Below are 26,398 nucleotides of genomic sequence, written 5' to 3'. Positions count from 1 at the left end.
AAAATAACAGCTCGTGTAAGTGTGTGTTTTTTTTTCTCTCCCAACATTTACAAATTTGTTTATTCTAACAAAGAAAAATAAACAACAGCATTAACTAATCAAATTACCACAATTTTGATCCAATCAGAAAGGGTCTATCTACAAAAGGCCTATATTTTGTTTTTCTTGTCATCCGTTCGTTTGAGTTCTACAACCAGTACTTAACAATAAAGGAAAGGTACGGCACAGCTCAACCTCGAGAGCAAGAGGATTGGCGAAGAGGTGTATTACTTTTTACCCCCTCGGGACTTGGAAGAGAGAACAATGTTCACAGTCTAGCCTTTCGTCCAGTATTTAGTGCGAACTGCCGATGACGCCAAGAAGAAGCGTCGTACAAAAGCCTGAGACCGGAAGCTAGACACAGCCGTTGGAAAAAATTGTAAACTTCATTGGAGACCCCTGGATCCATAGAGTAGTCCCTTCCCCACCCCCCACCCCCCCCCCCTTTTCAAGTGCTGGAGCGTCTTCATGCAGTCGGCACGAACTAACAATAAAATGAATGTCGGATAAGGCCCTGAACAAAAGTGCTGCCTGTCGATGCGGCTTGCCATTTTACATGCTTGTCTTCCTTTTGTACAGCGAGGCACACCTGGTATCCTTGCAAGATTCGTCTTGTCTCCGAGTGCAAGCTAAAGCGGTTACAGAGATCAAATTATCGTCAACTGCAGTGCTGACTTTTTCACTTACGTGAAGCATTCGACAAAAAGTAGACTTAGCTGAAACAGTTAACGAAAGGATGCGCAAACATCAACAGACCCGTAATCGAACGAACTGAGCACTTCTACGATATGTTGTGATTAAGTTAAGTGAATAAGAAAACAAAAGATTGTTATTCAATTAAGTTCTATGATTTCTCACAATATGACGTTTTAATAATATCAACATAAGGTTTGTAATGCTAATTAAATTTCCCTCTCCGCTTCTCTTATAAACAGCAGGCCTCCCCGTTAATCTTATCGATCTTTGACAAATTCAGTGAAAAGGGAAAACGCTTATCAGTTGGATATGACTGACAGTTACTCAATTGATTAGCCTACGTGGAGAAACGGGGGGAGGGTGCTAAAGGCTATACACAAAAGCTATCAATTAAAATGACGCAGCATTTTTGCTTCCCTAAACAGTTCTGCATCTATTTGTAAGCATCAAACTTCCTCGTCTTTCGATTTGAAGGCGTTTATGTTTGTGTGCTGAATATTTCACGTCTAAAGGGTTTTTAGATCTGCTGTTCATACAAGAAAACATCAGGAATAATAGGCCCGCTGTAACCACGCTGTTGATTGAAGATCGGTCAAGTAATACATTCTTTTTTGATAGTTTTTCCGCTTTGAAACTCGCAGTGCTGGGGAAGGAAACAGGAGTTTTGTACCGGTAAGCTTTCCATATTCTTTAGGACTGGTCTCTGATTTTCTGACCTGAATTCGTGTCAAGTTTAAAATTGCCAAATCCAATGTGTAACTTAAGCAAGAACGCCGGGCTAGGCAATATTTCACGCTCACTCGACCCTTTAGAGTTCTCGCGAGTTCTAAGTACGACAAACTTCAAAAAGTTTTAACGTGTCAATGTTGGTCTTGAAGAAAGTTCGACCCTAAAAACTAAAGCTATGTAAGCTCGTGCTAAGCAGACTCGAATTTTTCCTAATCGATATTTGTTGCGCAGCGAGCGTAGCGAGCAAGCAGCAACATAAATATAGAATACTTCATGGAAAGTGCGCGCGTACGGTGTTTACACACAAGTTGTGGCGTATCAGAAATCGAACAAGTGAGCGAAGCGAACGAGTGAGATTTCTGATACAAAACAACGAGTGTGTAAACACCGTACAAAGCACTTTCCATGTGGTGTTATGTTTGTAATATACATACTGAGATTGAACACCCTCCTTAACTTATGACAAGCTTTATTTAAACAAATGTGGTCAACAACAGTCACTGAAAGAAACCAGCTTCGTAAAAAGGGAAAGAGCTCAAATAAAATCCAAAGGTTCAAAGTTATGAATCGTGGATAACGAAACGCTTTTCGCTCATGGCTTTCGCCGAGACAGGAACTTTCAATATTAACGATGGAAGAAATGCGAATAAAAACTATTTGCAAAGCGATGGCTTGTGCGGTGTACAAAACGCGGTCTGTAAAATCCAAAAGTTATGAATCGTGGATAACGAAACGCTCTTCGCTCTTGGCTTTCGCCGAGACAGGAACTTTCAATATTAACGATGGAAGAAATGCGAATAAAAACTATTTGCAAAGCGATGGCTTGTGTATGGTTGGCGAAATGGTGCAAAATTTAGGAACGTTGTATTCATTCACATTCACCAACGTATTCATTCACATTCACGATTTATATTTTCATTCACGAACAAAAACCGTCCACATTCAAGATCACTAAATATTCACATTAAGGAACTCATTTTCAGCCACGTGACCAAATTTTGTAACGTAAGTCGCGACCGCCATGCTGGTGGACATCTGTTAAAGTAAATATGGCTTCGGCAGACGCGCCTTCGAGCGAAAGTGTTCCTTTTTCGGAGAATTATGGCAGTCTTACCGGTTCTGCTAAAGCCAGGTATCGAGTGAAAGTTCTTATCTGTGGATTTGATCCATACACGTTAAAAAAATCGGAGTGTAGCGAGGATTTAGTGGATTATCCTAGCGTGGAATATCCCGACATTGTGAATTATCTGGTACTCCAGACCTCGTGGATAACCGGGCAGCAAATGAAAGCGTACAAGTCATGTGTGGGACTAAGAACAGAGCCTGATGGAGAGTGGATTTGCCCTTCATGTGCACCATGAAATTGATGTGCAAAAGTTTCGAATTGTTGGTATAAAGAAATGTTGTTGTCGTTGATGATGTCCAAAGTTATTCAGTTCTTGCATTTATTTGTTATGATACCTTTTGATTACAAGAGGAACATTTTTTAAGCTACCTATACAAAAAATGTTAACCCCTTCATTAGCCACTTTAGGCATTTTTACCGTTGGTTGAATGTTTTATTAGCATTAGGAATCACAATCATAATTATTAATAACTAAACCAATTTAATTCAATTCAGTTGACTGTAGGGTATGGATTAGGCCTAAAAGTTATATTTCTTAACTTAGAAACTCCTTGAAGAGGAAATTGTTGCTTAATTAAACATCATATTTTCTCAATGATACCTGATAAAATATTGATACTCCCACAATGGGTCTAAATACTCTAATTACTCTAATTAAAAGGCACAGACACTCTGAAATATTAGTAAGGGCACAGCAAGTTACTGCAATTTTGTCTATTGGAGCCAAGTCATCACCTTGCCGAACTGTCACCAGCTGAATAGGGAGTAGTCCTTGCAATATAGTGTACTTTCTGCGGACAAGATCAATCACCCTTTCCACGTGGATTCGGACATTAGAAATTTTCCTGGTTAGCTCCACTTCCTCTGCAGACAACTGTTTCTTACCTCTAGTAAATGCTGGTATATGAAGTTGAGCTTGATAAAGACCAACAGAGTCAGCAATATCAAAGCCCCTGTCAGCAAGCACTATGTCCCCAGATAAAAGCTTTCTCAACAAACCACACTTTTCTGTGAGATATTTGTCACTCACTCTCCCACCCCATGCCTTTGAAATGAACGAGATAACACCTCTTGATTTCATTCCTCTTTCGATCACGAGCATTTCGATCAACTGCCAGGGAAACATTTTTAATTTTGTCGTGACCAAGATCTATGGTAGGTGCCCAGTAATGGTTGGTGGTGTCCAGGAGCTCAGCACGTTCTCCTACAAGTAAACATTTATTAATGTCCCAATTCTTTGACAAAAATTTTTATGTAATGATAAAAATCGTTAATTTAGGTCATTTTGTCGGACAATTCGTAAGAAATAACTTGGTTATCTCTTGATAATTCACGCAAAATTCAAAGATGACAGACCATACGTGCGAACATGTGCGCCAGGTGATTCGCTGTCATTTGGTTCGTTCGACAATTTTATTCCTTGTGGAAGTGAGGACTGCTTCCCGAGAAGAGATTAAAAATCTTACCAAAGTATTTCACATTATCTACTTACCAGAAATAAAATAATTGCTACAAACGCGAGAGTTTTCAGTTTTCTCAGTTGTCGTCAAACTCCTTTCTGTAAATACTCGCGAAACACTGTCTTCTTCGGGCTTTACTCAATTTTCGAATTTCTTCTGCCTTGTTCAATATTATCTCTTCCACTGTTATGTCCGCAATTCTTCACTGCACAAATGTAACCCATTTATTAAGTGCTTAAAACACAAAGACCTTCGACAACCGTGACCTAGATCCCCTTTGTTTTGACACCAAGCGATCGGCCGCTTGTCCACCAGCATGGCCGACCTCCGGTTCACAGGCCATTGCATAATTAGCCGTGACGTAACGTGAAAACGAAGACAATGTTATTTTCGTCTGAGTCAAGTGAATGATTGTTGTCAGTGGAATGTTCTTATTCCAGTTCGTGTGAAATGATCGGTTGGTTTTGCCGTGATGTTATTGGCTGTAAGACTCAAGTGACGTAAGTCGGTCGTGATTGGTCTGTTTCAATCTGTCGGTAAAGTTAGGTCGTTCTTTTTCGGTCGTTTGTGATGTTTATGTCGTGAATGAGTCGTTTGTATGGAGCGGGTAGTTGTTGACATCTGTTTAGGGGAGTCTGTTCTAAGTTAGTAAACCAGCTTTCCAGAGTCAGTTGTTGAAAATAGTCAGTGCTGTAGGTTAGGCATTGCGCAAAGTTCCAGTCAATGTTGTGGTTGGTGAGTCGAAGGTGTTCTGCAATATGATTGCTGACATCACCTTTCCTCGTCGCCCGTCTGTGTTCAGTCAGTCTTGTTGTGAGGTTTCTCTCACAAACCCATCACCACACTACATCAGTTACTAACCAACGTTAAAGACAAAGACGAACCGAGGAACAGACAGCGAACGATTTATAAGATCAATTGTTGCGACTGCCAAGCCTCCTACATCGGTGAGACTGGCAGACATTCTACTGACAACAATCATTCACTTGACTCTGATAATGACTTCCGCACAGGTTGTCGAAACGTTAGTCACTACCACCGACAACAGTCCTTCTAAGGACTACACTCACCCGGAAGATCAGACTGCACCTTCACATGTTGCCCCCGGGTTCAAACAATTTACTGCAATGTTATTTTCATTCAACGATGTCAATTTCATTCAAGAGTTTTCATATTCATTCAGCAAATTCTGCGCAGCAACATTTGCGCATTACGTCACACGATTAGCATGGCTCCCAGAACCCACGGTATTTCGATTGATAAATATGGCGGACGAATGGGCTGAGAGTGTTTCAACCTCTCTCTTCAACTGGGAACAACTCTTCTGAGCAGTATGGGATCTTTTGAATGAATGTGAACGTCTGTGGGGTACAAGCAATATTGATTTAAGAGAAACTATCCAGATCAGGCTGTTCCCTTTTTTCTTGGACGATAAGGATGCCCTGGTACAGATGAACTAAGCGCTTCCCTTTTTGATGGACGCCGGCTAGCTGTGTTCTCAGCCTAAAGCGTTGAGTTACCTTCCATCTCCCTTGCGGTAGAATACGTTGCTGTTCGAATCAGTGATCTTGTTCGATTGATTAGACTCTGTACTCCGCTTCGTCCATCTTGAAAATTGCGCATTTCGTCACGAACGCATCTTCTTATGGTCTCTTTGATATCCTCGTTCGACCCGCTCGCCATGTTTTCCAGTACATTGCCGCCAAAAGACGGCGCCTATGACGTAATGCCCAACTGTTGCTGCGCAGAAGTTGCTAAATGGACATCGTTAAATGAAAATAAAATTTTTGAATAGAGTGTTCCTGAATGTGAATGAATTTTAATGTGCATGTATTAAACGATCTTGAATGTTGACGGTTTTTGTTCGTGAATGAAAATATAAATCGTGAATATGAATCACTATGTTGGTGAATGTGAATATATACAACGTTCCTGAATTTTGCACCATTTCGCCAACCATAGTTGTGCGGTGTACAAAATGCGGTGTGTAAAATCCAAAAGTTATGAATCGTGGATAACGATACGCTTTTCACTCATGGCTTTCGCCGAGACAGGAACTTTCAATATCAACGAGGGAAGAAATGTGAATAAAAACTATTTAAAAAGCGATGGCTTGTGCGGTGTACGAAACCGCGCCAACCAGCCTTGTACGAAAACTTCAACTTGCCGTACGGCTCACACGTGAAAAACATGATACGCGGCTCCTGATTGGACGTATCGCTTTTCTCACATGTGGGTAAAGCGATACGCGACATTTGATTGGTTTACATCCACGCCGGGCTGGCGCGCGCTGTGAAGCGGAACTTTGCCGCCCGCTGTTGTTTGAAATTGAACAGCGGAGATACGAATAAAAGTATAAAACAGTTTTCAAAATGGCGGTCGAAGATGCTATTTTGAACGCTACTGAGGCGCTGCGTCCACTACGCAATGAAGTCAGTAATTTCATTTTGTTTAAAGAAGTGAAAACAGCTCTCACTTCAATTTTTGAAAAACACTGTGTGGGCCAAAGCTCTTTGAAACGAGCTAAGATGTCACGAATTCCAGCGTCAGCACTCCTCGAAGGAGAAGGAAAGATGTGGCTAAAGATGCTCCATAGGCGCCGAATGTTACTAAAACTGGTAACGGGGAACGGGTGTACAGCGGTAACCCCCTGAGAATTCAAAATGGCGGAGTAAACGATGTTTACAAACACTGATTTTATCGCTAGGTCGCCACTTGCAGCGAAATTAGACGACTATTTAACTATTGCCCAGGCGAAGCCACGATGCCTAGTATTCCGAGGCGAGAATTCGAAGTCAACGTTTCTGCAATGGCTGCCACCATTTGTTCTGACGTCTCTCTTCGTTCTCCCTTCCTGAAATCTGCATCTTTTGGCAGAGTTTAGGTTTGTTGGTTGTTTGTATTTCCCAACAGCATTTTTTGCAGATAAGTAGCAAGGAGGTAATATTTTAGATTAACATAAATGAGCTAGGAAACATAATAACCAGCCTAGTTATTAAAATTACTACATGCAGATATCTGCTTACCTTACCGCAAAATAAAAGCCGGAACATATCTTTGTATCGACCCATAAACTTCCATGTAAACAATAGAGAAATAAAACAGAGAGAACTTTTAATAACATTTCATTTAACAGGAAAACATGAGTTATGTCTTCAAGAATGTAGTTGTATGAATTGACATTCATGCTAATGCTTACAATAATATTTACACTGCATTGATCATATTTAAGAAGAAAGTGATTCCCATAAAGGGCGTGAAAGTCATTCAGCAGTTTGCTTTACAACAATATTAATTCTGCTAGGTTGTAACGGTGAAGATATTGGAGGTAAACTTTATTACCTTGCAGTACAATTACTCTATGAATATAAGAATAAATGCCGCGAGCTTGTAGTTCTGAGTTGATTGTTCGAATGTTGTGCATGAATTGTAAGATACTCACCACTCTGAGGATTTGATTTCTATGCAACCTGCAATGTGTGCCAGACAAAAACTAAATTTATGAGGCACTCAACATTTCAAAGTAAAATCCTTCAATAAAACCTACACTTACCGTCCATGCTTTTTGCTCCGACGATCGCGTTCTAAGAGCACGTGCTCAAAACTAGTTGCCAGACCCTTTTAGTTCCCTTTACTCCGCCCGCGGATCTGCCTTTCCCGTATCGGTCTGCCTGCAGCCGATGTCAACGTGGACAACCTTTTTAATCTTAGCTCGAGAAGTCAGGCCAACACTAGCGACTAAATACAGGAATGGCTCCGACCTGTAATTGGATGATAAAAATAGGAAAAGTTAATAAGTTACATCTTAACTCCTTGCACGTGAGTATTGTTTAACCGTGTGTCTCCAAGCGGAACAGTGAAATATCAATGCGACTGAAAACTCCGATGTGTCAAACAAGAAATGGTTACTTACATAACGAAGGGGAGACCTTTCTAGTTCAGCGATATTCCACCTGCTGACTCGTTCCGCTGACTAAACTCATTTAGAACATAGCTAGCAGAGTCGCGCAATCAAATTCATTATACGTAAGCGTGCTCAAAATCCCGATAGTGCACGCTGATAGCGTCAGCAAATCCGACTTCGCCGGAATTTTTTTTTTCGCGCGAGCGACCATTGCTAGTGCGGGGAAAAATGATACATTTCGCGACAATAATGGATACCAGCAGAAACTCGGCCTGCTAGTCCGAAAACGAAGACAATGTTTCGACCTTTTCCCATGGGCTAGAGTTCTTAAATGAGGCAGAAAAAGAGAAAAACAAAGGAAAAGGAGACTCGGCATCAGCGCCGTCACGATTCGCTTCAACTGATATTGTTGTCCGTTTTTCGCGTCGCATTTGATGCACAATTCCACCGGCTATGTTCTAAAACAATTGGTTCATGCTTTCAGCTGTGCACTATCGAGTTATGGAGCACGTGGGAAGTTTGGAGAGCACTCAAGAAGCTAGAGTTGCCCTCGGCTATCGCCTCGGGCAACTCTTACGCTTCTTTCGTGCTCTCGAAACTTCCCGCGTGCTCCATAACTCGATAGTGCACGCTAAAGCATGAACCAGTTGTTAATTAGTCAGTTCAGACTCAGTTCAGGTGGACGACTAGAGACTGGAGCCATTCCTGTATTTCACCGCAGGCAGGAATGGCCCCGACTCATGCATTTATTAATTTTCTTTTTTTTTTTCGTTTTGGCGAAATAAATTTTAAACTGAAATAAAATCGAAAGAATCATGGTACCTCGACATGATTCAGTGCGAGAGTTGCTACCACTGGTTTGACTGGTATGTCATTCTTTTTTGGTTTGTTTTGTTTTTTCCTCTTTTCAGGTATAGTGGATTTGTTAAAAATTACCAAGCGAAATTAAAGTAATCCGCGACTTTCTTCCTTTAGGTGTTGTGCAAAGATAGATGAGGAGCCCGATGAACGGATTTGTCTTTCATGTAAACAGTTTTCCCAGAAAGTCCATGTTCCACGAAGAAAACTCCCTCGATTGCGGCCAAGCCACATTTCTCCAGCAGAGCATACTGTAAATTAAAAATATCGGTCGGAGCGTCACGTAACATTGCGTGATTTTCGAAACGTGACATGCAGTTGCTGCATTATTTTAAAACTTAGACACTACGTGGCCCCGTTTTATTTAAGAGGGCTTCATTTACAAGCATTGTAATGTCCAACTTAAGAAGAACTTAGTAAAAAGTACTTTTGATTTTATCTCAGTTTAAAAATTATTTAGCCAAAACGAAAAAGACATCAATAAACTCATGAGTCGGAGCCATTCCTGTCAGCAGTGAAATACAGGAATGGCTCCAGTCTCTGATCGTTCCCCTGAATTGAGCCTGGACTGACCAAATGAGTTTAGTCAGAGGAACTAGTCAGCGGATAACTTAGTAATCGCCGGATCACCGCTGAACGACCTCGCAGAACAAGAAAGGCCCTCCCTTCGTCATGTATGTAACCATTTTTTATTTGACGCATCGGTGTATTCGCTCGCATTGCTATTTTACTGTTCCGCTTAGAGACATACAGTTAAACAATACTCACGTGCAAGGAGTTAAGGTGAAACTTATTAACTTTTACTATTTTTATCATCCAATTACAAGCCAACAGACTCCGCCATTTTGAATTTTCAGGCGGGTTACCGCTGTAAACCCGTTCCCCGTTCCCCGTTACTAATTTTAGTAACATTCATGGGCGACTCAGTCCAAGAATGAAGGCCCGAAGCGCTTGGACCGTAGAGTTTAAACGGGCGATGTCCTCCGAAATTTTTTCCTTTATTTTAGAGTATATAAAAGGCCCGTTCCGCTTATGGTGTTTCGTACAAAGAAGAAAAACACACAGATGTCATCTACTATCACCGAGAGAACAGACTTATTCGAGATTTTGGCAAGTTATCCGAACTAAGCAACGACTCAGTCTGAGAATTCCTAATGAAGAAGAGTAAAGGAATTAGTAAAGGAACTTTAAACGTTTCCATAAGTTCTGGAACTCCTTTCACCATCACATTTATCAGGAGGACACAGTAAGTAGTGGTGAAAGCTCCCACAGCAAATCTACCAATGAATTTGGCTACACCTTTTCGAGGGCACACAAGTTATGAAAACTAGACGGAATGGAGTATATTCCAGGCTAATTGTAATTATAAGTTGTCCTAACATTATGCACTCAGCTGATTTGAAGTTTCTTACCTTGCCTTCACTGTACCCCACTCTGTGCAGTTACCAATAAATCCTATTAAAATACCATAGACTTGCAATAATCAATATTGGAAACAATGGTGGAATGCCATTCAGTTTGATTTGTTTTGTTGGGTCAAATTTTAATCAAAACCACAAAACAGAAGGGTGATCAAAGTGTAATTTACTCAAACACTATCTTAAAGGTCCTATCTGCTACCAATACAATATATTGTAAGACGGCCAAAACAGTCGAGGCAAGAACAAAAGATCCGAGGGAAGATTTTCAAGTTTATTACACAGCAAATAAATGCAACGGTACAATAAAAACGGGAACGAGTGACACTAAACAATAAATAAGAAAACAAAGCTCCAATGAGCTAAATGATGTAACAAGATTAAAATGAATTAGTACTTAACACTAAAGGATAACCTACAGACAGAAATAATTCAGTAAAGAAAAGAAACAAACAAAGTACTTGAAAACAGGAAATTGTGTGACAGAAACTATAAAAAATAGTGATTGCTACACCAGGCATGAATTCAACAAAGACTATGAGCTAGGCTTAATATTACAACTTGAGCTAATACAGTATAAAACAGTGAAAGCGGAAAATGAAATTACTAGTGTAATGAACCCATAATTTGGTACTGAAAACACAGGAATCATAGCAACAATGAATTGGAAGCAGGTAAGCAAAATATTACAGCTGCTAATACGAAAACAATTGCAGTCTATATAGCAGAGAAATTACATGCTGTGTGACAAAGGTCAGAGTAAATAAATAAAATACAGTAGTAAGATAAAAGGAGTATGTGGCGAAACTAAGCAAATTCTAACCCGAAAATCACTACAAAAATACAAATGGAAACAACTACATGCTAAGCTTAGGGCTCAAACAAACATAAAATACTGAAACTACCAAAAGCTAGTATAGCTTAGAATCCGCTTTAAAGGCACTCTCAGGAAGACAACAAATCAACTGAACTCACCGAGCAAACGGTTGTAACTTATAGTAAAATACTGGAAAAGGTAAAAATAACTTAAAACCAAATTTGGGCTAGGAGCGGTCAATTAAACAGGAATTACACAAGGGAAAAGGGCAGTTAAACAGGAATTACATAAGGGAAATCGGCAGTTAAAGGAATAATACAATTAACACATTACTAATACAGTTAACACATTACTAACACAATTAACACATTACTGACAAATCGCTAAAATTCCATAAAATAAAATAAACAGAACAAACATGTTTTAAGTAGGAAATAAGCCTAAGTGACTCTGTCATAATATCTTAATATAATCTCAAGTCAACAGTGGTTTTGAGTCAGACTGTGTACAGATTTAGCATTAATTACAAGAGCTGTGGAGCAATCTTTCCATCCTTATAAATTTCATGATTGGGTCCCCACAAAAACAGCACTTGGCGCCCTCAGGACATGCTTTTAATAGACCACAATAACAATAAGATGGATAACTGAATACCCTTTCTGGGATGTAGGCTACATTTTTGCATGCAGATTCTGGCTGCTGAAAACCATGCTGAGGCAGCCAAATCAGCATCACATGTTCATGTCTAAATATTTCAACTCATCTGTTTTGATATGTTGTATTTTCACTTAATTTTTTCAGAAACACATGCTTTGCTTCTCGTCCTTCCATTGTTACCATTCCCAACCCCTGCTTATACTTTTCAAGCATTTGACAACAATAAGTGGGGACAATGTGACCCAGTGTCCAGACAGTAGGATTTACAGAACTTGGCAACAATGAATCTACTTTAAAATACTCATAGCAGGCAATAGAAAGCTGATCAATCTGGTCTGTTATCTCAAATCTATTAAATAGAGAAACACAGTCTCTCAGCCTCACACCTAAATAAGCTAAAGCAAGAACTGTTTGACGTTCTTTCCTGGAGTCACTTTCACAGCTTAGCCACTTGATTAATCTCATGAAATTGTGACATAAACGAGAATCTTTTCCAGTAAATCTATAATGCAAATCAGCTCCAGACCCTTGAGTTTCATTGAACCATTGTTTTGTCTTGTTTGCAAGGTGCCTGGTCTTTACTTCTGTTTGTAAAGCTGTAGTTACTCGTGCGAAAGGGCTATCAGGTGGGACCTCTGAAAACTTTTTACAATCAGCTGGCAGCTTAGATTTTCTTACAGCTTCTGTCAAAACTGCTTTAAAAAAGTACTGCCAAGCATTGTTCTTCAGATGAAGGGGTTCCACATGAGCTTTCTCAATATAAGAACCTAATAGGGGCAAAAATTCTTGTCTACTATTTTGTTTGGCAATGAAATCTGTAATTTTAGATCTCTTTGTCTTTGCAGAAATTTTTTCAACTGCTACTCTTTTTTTAAATGCTTCAACCTTGTTGACAACATTTACTCTTTGCTGGTAATTCCATGGCTTCCACTTGTTTGACCTTTCAGTTCTAAATGTACCCTTCACATCCCTACAATCAGCTAATGAAACATTTGCAAAGGGTGAGAAATACTTAGCACTAATAGTCAATTCACCTGCCAACATGGCAAGCATCTTCATGTCATTTGGCAATTCCTCCAGCTTAAACCTAAATTGAGTGCCTTCAAATTCATACTCGGTTCTTTCTAACTCTGCAATTTGTGGTAATAATGACCTCATATATTTCTTTGTAACAGGAGAACTTTCATCACAGTTGGCACCAAAAATTAGAAATTAAGTTATCATAACTTGATGCCACCCTTCTTCCAACATTGAGGAAACTGACCAAGAAAGAACATGCGCTCTCATTCTTGCCAAATGGGCATCCATCACCACCAAGAGCAATTTGAAAAGTGCCTGTTGATTCTGTAAAGCCTTTCAAGCTTTCTTTTATATTCTTAGAGGGATAAAATTTGGCAAGCATTGGAAGGTATTGTCTTAAGTCTCTAGATGCACATTCACTGGGTTTTCAGTTTCTAAGCCCTCTAGATAGTCTAGGTCAATTTCATGAACAGTTCCAATATCAATCTTTTTTAACTGTTCCACAAGGTTACTATAAGTGAGAAGCTTTGGTACCTTACAGCCTTTACAAATTGAAATGCTTGTTCTTTTCCCTGCTTTACTTTCATTTGATTTCATTGAAAGCACCAGTCTAACACTTTTGTACTTTCGTTTCCCCATTACACCACTTGCATAATATATTGCAATACTTCGTATAATGTTGTCATCTGACTTTTCAAATTTTAAAACATTTTTCTTATATTCTCTAGAAACTACTCTATCAGTCAACTGCTTGTTCCCTGTCACATAACTAGTGAGAGTATCCAGTTTGCATCTTTTCTGCAAAGTGTCAAACAATCCCTCAAAAGTGGCTGAAGAATGTTCATTTGTGCTTCCATGAATTCTGGCAGCAGCTTCAATGGTCTCATGCTTCCTTTTCCTTGCAATTCTTAGTTAATTCTTGTTGATTGTCCATCAGCAAGTGCAGTAGGGCTTCTTGTTCGTGCCTGAGATACCTGTCCCTCATGTGTCTAAAAATATCACTAACTGATTAGACACTGGGTAGTAACACATAGATTAAAACAAGAAGTGGTTGAGTGAGACCAAAATTGTAAACATTATAGGTCTGAACACAACAATTGTATCTCGCCATATCTTACATTTGATATTTTGATGTTTATAGTTTAGAGACACCATCATTTGTGAGAGTCTTCTGACTGACCAAATGAACACAGGCACACACTCAGGTTTCTTGCCCAGGCACTGGCATAGAAGCCTGGCACTGGCTGTCATTCTGGTACTGGCTCTGTGTTAAGTGGCCAGTCCACCAAAATTTAACTTGTAAAAATATTTTCTCTTCTCACAAAATTGAATTTGTTTTCATTAATGTTTTTATAAAAAATTGGCATAAAATTGTATCTATCCACTAATTAATGAAAATCTACAGTCAGAAGTTGTGCACAGCAGTTTTTTGCTGCACAATTACCGGTACTGGTAAAACAACCACAATGAGGAATCAAGAGTATACTCACAGTAATATTTTTTAACTCATTTATGTCCTTGAATCGTTCCCTTACTGTGGCCAACTGAAAGCATCAATTAAACATGTCATTTCTTATGCACAGATTGGTTAATTTTTAAAGTTCTTATAAAGTTCAAACAGATAAAAAAAGCTGGTGGGGGTGTTAACCAATATTTGTGTAGAGAGGTACAGGGGGATGCACAAGCCATTTCCCAGTTTATAATCAAAATTGTTATTATTATTATTATTATTATTATTATTATTATTATTATTATTATCATCATCATCATTATTATTATTATTATTTTTAATTTCCTACCATGTCAAAATTGAAATACAAGCCTCCTTGTACTCGCACTTCCACCACTTGCCTAAAATAACTTGATACAAAATTCTCTAACATTCGAAATATAAAACATTCTCAAAGCACCACTACTAATTTACGTTAAAATGACAAATTAAATATGTTATCTCGCCTTTTCCTGGGCTCGTTTGACTTTTTTGTATTCTGCCTGTAGCTTGCGATTTTCATTAACAGCTTTCTCTCTTCCAACCTTCCGATCTTTCATGTATTGAGCCAAGTTAAAGCGCGTGTTCTTTTCGGGCGGCATCTTAAATATTAACTCATTAAAAATTAAGAAACGAATACAAAAATTAGGAAAACAAAAATCATAGAGTTCTAGTCAAGGCTTTGAAATTTCTCTTCGTAACAAAATTTCTCGGATAAGAAGAAATATTTAAAAGACTATCAGGGCCAAAAATACCATATGAACGACAAGAAAACCTTACCTTCCCTTTACTATTTCCTCTGCTGTCTCTTTTTACGCGAACATCGCAGAAAGTATTGCATGTGAAGGTGTAGTCTGATCGTCCAGGTGAGCGTAGTCCTGAGAAGGACTGTTGTCGGTAGTAGTGACTGACATTTCGACAACCTGTGCGGAAGTCATCATCAGAGTCAAGACTCATCACTTGACTCTGATGATGACTTCCGCACAGGTTGTCGAAACGTCAGTCACTACCACCGACAACAGTCCTTCTCAGGACTACACTCACCCGGACGATCAGACTACACCTTCACATGTTACCCCCGGGTTCAAGCCATTTACTGCAAAGTATTGCATGTTTGGTATCGAAATGAAGGCAAACTTGTTTACTTTCAGCAAATTCGAGTTTTGGCGCCTTTGGACTAACCCAAGGACCGCTCGGAGGCATTTTTCGACAGGCATTTAACTCAGTTCCAGTCTTCTCTAAGAAGCACACGATCACAGACGCCATATTTGTGGACAATGATTGTTCCGCTTCATAGATCATAGCGCGCGCCAGCCCGGCGTGATCGGTTTGCGAACGAAAATTTACGCTGTGGCTTTTCAGTGTGTAAATCTCAGTATGTATATAATAATCAGGATTTATGAAGAATAAAGGGGGTTCGAATTCCTCACTTTTTACCAGAATGCACTGCATTTGACCAGAGTGCACTGCGTCACGTTGGTCGTGTTTAGTATGTACGCAGTCCGACACCGCGGATAAACGTTTTTTAGGGCACGATACGGTATTTTAATGGTCAGCGGACACCTTAACAAAACCATAAAATGCCGATAACTTTTACAATGTTTTCGCCGTGAGTCTAGTCGACAGCTAGTCTCCTCTCGCAGCCGTTCTTTGTCTCGGGATGCCTGTGTCTCCCTTAGCCCTAGTGCATAAGCTCTTTTGTAAACAAAACTTAGTAGCCACGGTCAGCCACCAGCGAAAAACAACAGTTTCATATCGTGTGCAACTTCAGTTCGGCTTTGGCAAAATACATGATTGAGCTTAAGAACTATCCAAAAGGTGAGCCGAGTTTCAAGGCTAAGTTTACAGTATTCTTTCTAAGTTTTGCCTTTTTACGCTGTCGACTAGACTCACGGCGAAAACGCTGTAAAAGTTATTGGCATTTTATGGTTTTGTTAAGATGTCCGCTGACCATTAAAATACTGTATCGTGCCTTAAAAAACGTATTTCCGTGGTGTCACTCAGTTGTGTTGTGAATCTACTCTCCTAACTAAAGGAAAACTAACTAAACGCAAGTATTCTATGGAAAATCTACTATCTTGATCACTGAATGAAGGAGAGTTGAATTAGAGCTATGAAACGAGTCACTTCATCAATAACTAACTCTATTTTGCGTAAGTAGCCGGAGAGCAAAAGGCAGTCGACCGATAAGAGGTGTTGGTAGGCCTGGGCGACTCATGCCATTCGCTGGCGCTTTTAAATCTTCTGTCCTCAAAGTTGAGCTTTATATTTATACCAAATATGTTTCTGTCAGGAGCTACCATTGTACTTATCTTAACGTTAATTAGAGCTATCTGACGTTTAGGTGCCAAGTAGACTTGTGACCTCTAAGGCAAAAAACAGAGCGGCATGTCTTCGTCGCTCGTGAAAGACATAGAAGATCGACGGTGGTTAGTGGTTGGCATTGTCCTCAACAGAGTTCTCATGCCTTATCTCAGAAATAAGATTCACCACGAAATGACGCCATTTTACCAGAATCTGGTGGGAAATTATGGATTAGACAAGCAAACCTATTCAACTCACAAGAAAAACATTCCACCAAGCCCGCTGAAGCTGAACTATGAAAGTATCAACAATAACTTCCTCCTCCATGGAAAACCCCAACGCTTTGACTATTATGTAAAAGATGAAGTGTCATTGGCTAAGTTGTTCATGAAACCTTTCATGGCACATTTCACTGCATTTGATACTTCTTTTGATGCCTCAGCGGCTCTGACCGTTCTTTGCTGTGCTCCGCCATTTAGCTCTGCAGCACTGGCAGCTGAACGTGTGAGATCTGAGGTACGAAATGAATGGGCCCATTGCGACTATGCGTCGTGGACAGAAGTAAAATACGATAAATGTTTCGATTACATGGAGACCTTGGTTGAAGACCTGGGATTTGCCCCAACAGTAAAAACAGAGCTCCTGGGTGAACTGCAGTTGTGGAGGAAGCATGGTGAGATGTCATTAAACATATCTGAAACAAAATTTCTTTCTCTTCCCTGCAAGTCAAGGAGATCTTACCAAAATCGTTTCTCAGGGCCGATAGATTATGCTGGCTGTCGAAAAGATATGATTGCAACTTCAATATAGAAATCTATGTACCAAATTGAAGACATAAAATTCCAACAAATTCGACAAATCTGCATTTAGTGTAAACCAATGCAAGTATGACTACCTCATGTGAAACACAGAACTATGAAACTAAGTGAGACTTTCTTTACGCTTCTTATTTTTTCGGCGTCGACAAACCCGGGCGGGATAACGGACCGGATAACGGACCGAATCACGGATAGGATCATGGATCGGATCACGGATCGGATCACGGATGAGATCACGGATCGGATCACGGATAGGATTACGGATCACATCACGGGTCGCATCACGGATCAAATAACTGATCGATCACGGATCGGATCACGGATCGGATCACGGATCGGATCACGGATCGGATCACGGATCGGATCACGGATCGGATCACGGATCGGATCAGCCTTACGGTTTTAGGCGGTAAAATTCAAGGACAAGAAGCGCCGTGCAGAGTCTCAGGAGACTTTCGGCAAAGACAAATTTTGCTGGTAACTATCGAACAGTGACAGCCCTTGGGTTCAATTCTACAGAACGGCAATTTTGATTTCAACTCTTTTTTTTAACTTGAAACCGGCTTAAGCACGCTGTAGTAAAAATGAATGGTTGCTGATCGAGTGCGAGTAGCGAAGATTGCCTAAACCACGGGCCTTTATCCGTATTGGTGAGATTCTTTCGCCGTTCCGTGTCGAATTTCTTTACTTCTTCTGCTACTAACCAGGCTTCTTTTTTACTGTCACCTATGGACTCTTCTCCTTTTCACCTTCTCCATTCACTTTCTAGTTTTAAAGGCAGGCAGATAGCAAAGATCTTCACGTGCAACCGAAATCAGGAGATGTTTTCGCAATGAAAAATTCAAGGACCAGGATGTTTTATTAAATAAAACTGTATGGAAGTCATTTATGTTGACATGTTATAACTGCCTATTCACACTTTGGCGGGCTAAAGAACTCAGTTCGAAAATACGTTTTTGCGAATAACTCGCACCGTTCAAAATGTCACCAAAGGTTTTCTTCGAAACTACAGTTGAAACAACAATGTTAAGTTTGACGGACATGAAGAAAAAAAGTTTAAAAAAATGGCCCTCGAAGTCCTACCGTATCCTTAACATATTTTAATACTTTCATTTTAACCATAATACCAGCCGTGATCCGATCCATTATCAGATCCGGATTTTGTCGACTCCGTGATATTTTTCATGGCTTACCCTAAAAGCATATATAGACTTGCAAGTTCAAGACAGAGGCGATAAGATGTCACGCCTTTGACAGCTTGATTCTCGAACATTCCAGAATCCACTTCCTGAGCTCTGTGAAACTCAACTACTGATTTCCGTTCACTCTAATCGCTTTGATGGAGCTTAACCTCTTCCAGTTAAGATCAGTTCTTCTTGAAGTCGAAAAATGGGTACACACGCCCGCTGTCCGTTCATTTTCTCCGACTGCGAGTCAGGTAAAACACAGGCAGGCAACAGAATGGGTTTGAGGCCTCGAGACGTGAAAAGGTTATCGATCTCTAATTGTAATTGACAACATTCGATCTCAGTTTGATGTAATTGATCGAGGAAAATTTCTCATTAAGCCTACAATTTGCAACCTTTGATCACTTACTTTCAGTTTTTTTGTGTTGTCTCGAGTGATTTGGTAACCTTTGAAGGAAGTATGATTTTGCACGCTGGTGGGAGAAGGCCAAGGGTTGCGGGAGCAATTTTGTCGCTAATGAAGGAAATCTAAGCGTTTTAAATTACAGAGAGCGTTAGAGGTCAATATCGTTAGCGGCCTCAAACTCATAAGATTGTCTTCCTGTGGTCAATTTTGGCTTACATTACCACCAGAATGAATTGCCATCATAAAGTGAGTCAGTCCACAGAAAACCAGGACCGTCAGGGTAAATAACTCTATTCCTAAAATCCAGGTTTTAGTACCAGAATTTGAATCAACCCTCTTCTCCATGAGAGGATTATTAACATTTTTGCATGTTAATGGTCTCCTTGGTCGGTTTAGTCGAATGGCAAATGACGTTAGACTTAACTTCACCTTTGAAAATTACAGGTCTAGTACTAATTATAAGCTCACTAATCTCTTGCTTGTCCTTTATTTGCGTAGGAGTAGAATTCTGCGTTGGTAAGCCACTTGATGACACTTTCTTCAATCTTATACGCGAAGGAGTTGTCGCCCTCTCTGAAACATTGCCCGAGCTGAAAAAAATGTCCCAAAAAATGTCGATAGTCAAAACGCCGACGATGCAAAACAGTTGGGAAACACTGCTTTCAAGTGATTTTAGTGTTTCCACGACAGAAAGGAAATCTATGATATTTGATGCGCCAGATCGAAACAAGTGGTTTACAGGAAGACAAAAAGAGTTAGAGTCACTTGAAACATGCCTCGCTTTAGAAAACAGCGACGACAACTTTAGGATGGCGGCCATTTGTGGTCTTGGCGGATGTGGTAAAACGACCTTAGCAGCTCAGTTCGCTCGGAAGCGTAAACCACAATACGATGGAGGTGTATTTTGGTTCTCCATGGAAGATGAAAAGAAGTTTGACAGTTGTATAAGTGACCTAGCGTTACGTTTAGGACTGAAGGAAAACTCATCAGCTTTGACACTGACACAAATTCTTGAGTTTATATCTCAGCGAGAAAAGCGGTGGCTAATGGTTCTTGACAACGTCGACCAACCACTTCTTTCTAAAAAGATGCGTAAAGTTTTGATAGGTATATGGAAGAGGCAGTCGAACGGCCACATGTTGATAACTACAAGACGTGAAAGGAAAGAAATTTGTCAGTGTGTGGATCTTGAGTCAAATTGTTGTGTAGAAATCTCCCCTTTCTCTGTGAAGGAAGCAAAAGAGTTTCTTTTGAGTCGCTTTAGCAGTGAAAATGTGGCAGGCCGGGAGGATACGCTGAATGAGCTGGTTCTTGAGCTTGGCTGTCTTCCCCTTGCTTTGGAGCAGGCTTGTGCACATATCTCATCTCTTCAGTGCCCTGTACATAAATATCTGGAACAATACAAAGTCGAAAGGCTACAGCTTTTGAGCGAGCATCAGGCAAATCCATCGAGAGAGTATGACTCCCTGAGTCGTCTTTCAGTTCACACTACATGGTTATTGAACTTTGACCACGTGAAGAGCGCAAAATATGGAGAAATTGCAACCACGTTCATACATGCAGCTGCTTTCCTTGCTCCAGATGAAATTAATGAAACACTTATCAATACAGAGCTGCTTTCTCCTGACGCTGCAAATGAAAAGGAAAGGGAGCTTCCTCTAACGAATAATCATATAGTGGAACTTTTGACCAAGTTTTCACTTTTCCAGAGGAATTCTGTTGGATGCATGAGAGTACATCGCCTGGTGCAGCAGGTTATTCGTGGTACAATGACTTCAGAGGAAATCGTGAAGGCAATGTGCACAACATTTCAGTTGCTAAAGTCGGCCGCTTTATCGGCTGGTGAATCAGCTGCAGATATGTCCGTTTTCTCCATTATTCGTCACTGGTTGACATTGAAGCTACATATGGAGCAGCATGTTGGAGCTAAACCGAATGGCTTTCATGCCGAAGAATTACGCAGATTAATTAACAGTGGTGCTGAAGAAATAGTGTTCGCAGTCACTCATACCCTAGAGGGGTCAAAGCAAACCCTAGAAAATCACCGTAGATTGTCCGCGTTGCTCGATGGTGATTTCGATAGGTGGCTTGGAGGACGAGAGCTGGAGGTTGAAAAGAGAAAAACACGGTATGGGCCGAGAAACTCCACACGTGTGCACTCAGAAAGGCTATTCGGGCGGCCTTCAAGATGGCTTTCAGGACAGCCTTCAAGACATCCCTCGAGATCGCCTCTACGATCACCCTCTGGAATGGCCCCTAGGATCGCTGCTACCAAGATTGCCATTGTGATCGCCCTTGGGATCGCCATCAGTATCATTGTAAACCATTTCCTACCCTCTTGACGGGTTTGAAATTCCTCTGTGGTAGTCCTCATCCTCGTCGTAGTGGTCACCATTCGTAATGCTTATGCAAGCAAGGTCGCGCGCGTCCCACAAGGCCTTATTCAATTTGGTGGGATATTATTAGAATGTTTTCTCCACAAAACTGCCCCAAAAAGTAACAAAAGTTTAGTCGAATACGCCGAACTTGCAACGAATTCTGATTTTCCTCACTGGCAGTGCAAACCATACGATTTAGATATCTTACGAGACAACGGACTTAAAGCTGTATTGTGCCTTTTAAAAAAAGATATCCATCTCCATTTGTTACAAATATCCGATGAACTTGTTAATTATAACAGAATAACTATCGATAGAATTAAGGCTCTGTGTGTTCTTTTGAAACGGTTTGCTTATCTTCTTCCCATGCCTTCGATTTGCAAGATCTGTACCATAGTCTGTCATGATAACAAAAGGATTGGTGGGACGTTTTAGCCAGTTTGTAGACCTGGTAAGTTCCAGAGAACTTTACAAAAAATACATATTGGAATTTATACCCTTAAGTTCCAATCAGGGGCTTCGCATAATGGTGATAAATTTATTGCTGACGTCCTCTAAGGCTTCATTAATTTGAAAGAAGTCGCAAATCATTAATAGTTTCACAAGACCTTAACAAAGAATGGTAAAAGCTTGTTACTATGTTGTAAGAGCCCTTAAAATTCCGATCCAAAAGTTCTAAATTCTCTTTGCATTGGTCTTGCATCGTTATCCAGATTGACCCTGAGTTCTTCCGAAGAAGTTCTGTTAAATCCATTAAGAACAATCTCTGTATTAAACGAAACGTTATTCTCAGTCGAGAGTATCTCCAAGAAGGAAAACTTACTCATACAACGATTTGATTAAGACGTATCTGACCATTTCGGCTCTACATTACTCTCAGTTAATAATTGTATTTTATTCCGATAATAATGACAAGGACAAAAAACTGTAGGTACCATCTTCTGCATTTTGTAATTCTCAAAATTTTCACGTCGGGCAAAATTCAACCATGAGGTGGGATGATTTCCACTTTCGTGTAGTTTTACTAGTATGAACAGTCGCAAATTTTACTGGATTCACCCACGTAAAAGAAAAAAGCGACTTTTCCACACATCGCCCATACATTCGGTCGATTTCATTTCAGCGCGCTTTAAAAGCGGGAATCTTTAAACGTAAAGGTTTTTAAAATACCGGCAGCCCCTGCAAATATCGTCGTAATTACGAGGATAACCTCTGGTGACTCGTATGGTAATGCGTTACTTCCAATTTCCTCCAAATTTGGTGTGTATGACATTGAAATATTAAATAAAAACGTACCAAGTTTGGGGGTAGACGTTTGAATAGGGAACTTAAGATACGACGACGACGATAGGAAGTTGGATTTGCACGTGCTGCGCATGTCTCTGTTTGTGATTTCGTCGTCCACGGTTCGATCGTTGACAGCGAAATTTGTAGAATAAAGCGGTTCTGGGGAAAACGTAAGTAAAAATTGTGTCCTTGAAGCTCTTTTTAGGGGATTTCCACTGATTTTCTGAAGCTTTGTCCCTCTAAGAGTCTTATATGTCGAATAGATCGTTTTTATGTCGAATAGATCGTTTTTATGTCGAATAGATCGTTTTTATGTCGAATAGATCGTTTTTATGTCGAATAGATCGTTTCAGATTGAATTTCGAGGTTTTTGCTCATTTTTCTGGGGCGCATTTGGCGAGCAGTGCTTACATGGCTACCTAGTGCCTGGCAGAAGAATCCGAGAAAACGTAGGCTAATGAGACAGCCGTGTATTTCGAGAAACTATTCTGATAAACTTTTGCACCAAATTAGCACCTATTTCTTTGATTATCTGTTTGATTCTTTGACATTCAGCTTCGTCAAGTTCGTCGAGGTCAAACGGTGCGTAAACATCGTAAGGAAAATCAAGGCCTTTCGAAAAATAAAAGTCGTAAAGAAGAACAAATTCTTCGTCCGTCATCAATGAAACCATCATCGTAGCTTATTATAAGCGAATTGCGTAAGTCTTTGAACGCCATAGCCAAAGAAAATTTATAATGACTTAAGATGCCGTCGTCTTCCTGCAAGACCATCCGCTTAACCTTCAAAATTTCCCTCCGAAAACAAAACCCTCGATCCAGTCTTTCTCAGATGTAAAGCGTCGTCGTCGTTTCTTAAGTTCCCTAATGTAACGTTCACAACGCTCATTTCAAATTTCAAGTTTCATCCGTGAAGAAGGCATTGTCCTTCGAGCGAGCGATTGTGAGTAATATCTCCGCGGAAAGGATACTGGAAGAGCTATTTAATGATAAAAACTTTGCTGATGGGATGGAAAGTGGATAAGAAAGCGATTTGGACCGGCAGCTAGCAAGTGAGAGTGGAGAATCGAGGTAAGAGGTCGAAATCGTCGCCATCGACCGCATGCTCTTGAAATTCGAAGTTGTTCACCTAGAGCTGTCCTTTTCTGTTTGATTACTCGCGCAGCTCTTCGAATTTGATTTAAAATTGCTTTACGAGACTCCAATGAACAGTAATTTACGCCAAGAACATGTTTTGTAGCGATAAATGCGAAGCGATGCGAAGTGTAATCGATACTTCGTTCGATCGGTTGCAGGGAAAAATTAACGCCCGGGCGGAGTGTGGGGGTCTTCAGCGGACATGCCTTTAAAGTACGTTTGTCGTTTAGGCGTCACGAAAACACACAGGACATTTGAATGCTCACACGTGAATCGATAAATTAGAAATTATCGAGACATTAACGCGACACGAAAAATAAGTGTCGCGAACATATCATAACGCGAAAATGAGGTAAACATTATGTCAATAATCAAGGAAAAAAATAATGATCTTTTTATTGAGTGAATAACCACACGTTTCCAGGTCCAAAAGCAAGAAAACAGTGGTATTAACTTACATGATATGTGTAATAAATCGAGAATTTATATTACGGTGGCCCAGAAGGGACAACGCTTCTACTTGAAAATGTAGTGTTGTTCTATAAAAATATAACTGTTCTTTTTAGAATTAAACATCTTTCCTTAGAATTCTGCCATCATTCCTTGTATATCTGCGACTGTTCCTTAGAAATATAGCTGTTCTATACAAACAGTCGCGAGATTCTTCCGTAGAAATCTAGCTCTGCCGTAGTATAAGCCGTCGCTGTTCCGTAGAAATGTAGCTCTTTCGTAGAACTCTCTGTCTCTTCTGTATAGAACTTGAGCGCTTCCGTAGAAATGGAACGCTTCCGTGGAAAGTTCAAACCTGTGCGCGCGCATTAGCATGGGTGGGCACCGGGCATTAGCGCCTGGCTGTAATTTCGTTGCTCGCTCAAGGCTGAAAACATTAACAACTTCGCTAAGCCTCTTTCACCTCCAAATACCGCTCCCCCATCTATTTTCATTTACAGTTTTGCTATCGATACAAGATGTGGGAAGAAGAGGTCGATTAACAGTTCTCATATCCGAATAAATAGATCAACCGCGCTCATATTTCCATCAATGGCAACAAAATAATTCCCCAACCCTCTTCCCACCGGCACACATGTGTGTCGTTGAAACGTCAGTCCAAAACCCAACCTTTCAGAGACAATTTGCACGCCGGCGGGAGGAGGGTTTTGTGATTGTTTTGTCGCCGGTGAGGGAAATATGACAGTTGTAAATTACTGCGAACACTAGAGATCAATATCGTTACACGGCCTCAAACCCATAAGATTCTCCGCCCGGCTGTGGTTAATTTTGGTTCACCAGCAAAGTGAATTCGCAACGTGAGTCAGTTCACGATAAGTCAGAACTGTCATGGTAAATCACTCGATCCCTGAAGTCAGTGCCGCAGTTTAAGTCAATCTTCTTCTCCAAGACAGGATTATTCAATTTTCTATTTTACTGGTCTCCTCGGTCAGTTTTATTTAATGGTAAGTGACGTTCAACTTAAGCTTACGTTGAAAATTACTGTTCTATTACTGGTTCACTAATTACTTGTTTGCTCTGTATTTGCTCAGGATTAGAATTCTGTGTTGGTAAGCCACTAAATGACATTTTCCTCAATCCCATGCGTGATGAAGTTGTAGTGCTCTCTGAAACATTGCCCGATTGGCTCGACAAAACGAACCACAATGTAAACCACTCCAGGTACGCGAAATGCTGAAGTCTGTCTTTGGCCAAGTTCAGGCAATATTACATGAACTGAGCAAAGGCAAGCATGAAGGGATTTCAAGGGATTTTAATGTTTCCACGACAGAAAATAAATCTATAGCATTTGATGCGCCAGATGGAAACAAGTGGTTCACAGGAAGACAGAAAGAGTTAGAATCGCTTGAAAAATGCCTCACTTTAGAAAACGGCGACAACAGCTTCATAAGGAAGGCTATTTGTGGTCTTGGAGGATGTGGTAAAACGACCGTAGCAGCTCAATTTACTTGGATGCGTGAAACAAAATACGAGGGAGGTGTATTTTGGTTCTCCATGGAAGATGAAGAGAAGTTTGACAGTTGACTGAGTAACCTAGCGTTACGTGTGGGACTGAAGGAAAACGCGGCAGATTTGACACTGACACAAATTCTCACGTTTATATCTTAGCGAGAAAAGCGCTGGCTAGTGGTTCTTGACAACGTCGACCGGCCACTACTTTCTGAAAAAATGTGTACAGTTTTGACAGGAATATGGAAAAGGCGATCAAACGGTCACACGTTGATAACAACAAGGCTTGAAAGGAAAGAAATTTGTCAGTGTGTGAAGCTTGAGCCCGATTGTTGTGTGGAAATCTCCTCTTTCTCTATCGACGAAGCGAAAGAGTTTCTTTTGAGTCGCTTAAGTAGTGAAAATGTGGTAGGCCGGAAGGATCCGCTGAATGAGCTGGCTCTTGAGCTTGGTTGTCTTCCCCTTGCTTTAGTGGAGGCTGCTGCATATATCACATCTCTTCAGTGCCCTGTACATAAATGTCTAGAACAATACAAAGTCGAAAGGTTAAAGCTGTTGAGCGAGCATCAGGCAAATCCATCGCGAGAGAAAGACTCCCTGAATCGTCTCTTAGTCCACGCTACATGGTTATTAAACCTTGACTACGTGAGGAACTCAAAATATGGAGAAATTGCAACCAGGTTTGTCCATGCAGCTGGTTTTCTTGATCC

The 26,398-nt window shown here is 40.4% G+C and overlaps 1 protein-coding gene, 1 long non-coding RNA gene and 1 pseudogene across 3 annotated transcripts; 1 reads left to right on the top strand and 2 right to left on the bottom strand.

Annotated features, from left to right (window-relative positions):
- The first annotated feature begins 488 nt into the window (after nt 1-488).
- Nucleotides 489-22,281, top strand: LOC148723842 (uncharacterized). Its single transcript, XM_088732129.1, has 3 exons — nt 489-1,407; nt 16,558-17,190; nt 19,427-22,281. Exons 2-3 carry the CDS (start codon nt 16,602-16,604, stop codon nt 21,268-21,270), a joined length of 2,433 nt encoding a protein of 810 aa, XP_088588255.1. The 5' UTR covers nt 489-1,407; nt 16,558-16,601; the 3' UTR covers nt 21,271-22,281.
- LOC148723843 (uncharacterized) lies at nt 5,678-7,708 on the bottom strand. Its single transcript, XR_015992077.1, has 4 exons — nt 7,604-7,708; nt 7,493-7,520; nt 7,077-7,124; nt 5,678-5,804 (listed from the first exon to the last, which is right to left on the bottom strand). It is a non-coding gene; the product is annotated as an uncharacterized LOC148723843 (long non-coding RNA).
- Nucleotides 10,491-15,167, bottom strand: LOC111337333 (uncharacterized; annotated as a pseudogene). The gene is made up of 4 exons (XR_015992076.1): nt 14,678-15,167; nt 14,524-14,625; nt 14,215-14,268; nt 10,491-13,713 (listed from the first exon to the last, which is right to left on the bottom strand). The product of XR_015992076.1 is annotated as an uncharacterized LOC111337333 (transcript).
- Nucleotides 22,282-26,398: the final 4,117 nt, after the last annotated feature.

Source organism: Stylophora pistillata, chromosome 9 (genome assembly GCF_964205215.1).
Source record: "Stylophora pistillata chromosome 9, jaStyPist1.2, whole genome shotgun sequence".
In the NCBI taxonomy this organism is placed as follows: Eukaryota; Metazoa; Cnidaria; class Anthozoa; order Scleractinia; family Pocilloporidae; genus Stylophora; species Stylophora pistillata.
Note: the sequence above shows the minus strand (reverse complement) of the source record. Positions and strands in the feature narration are given on the sequence as shown.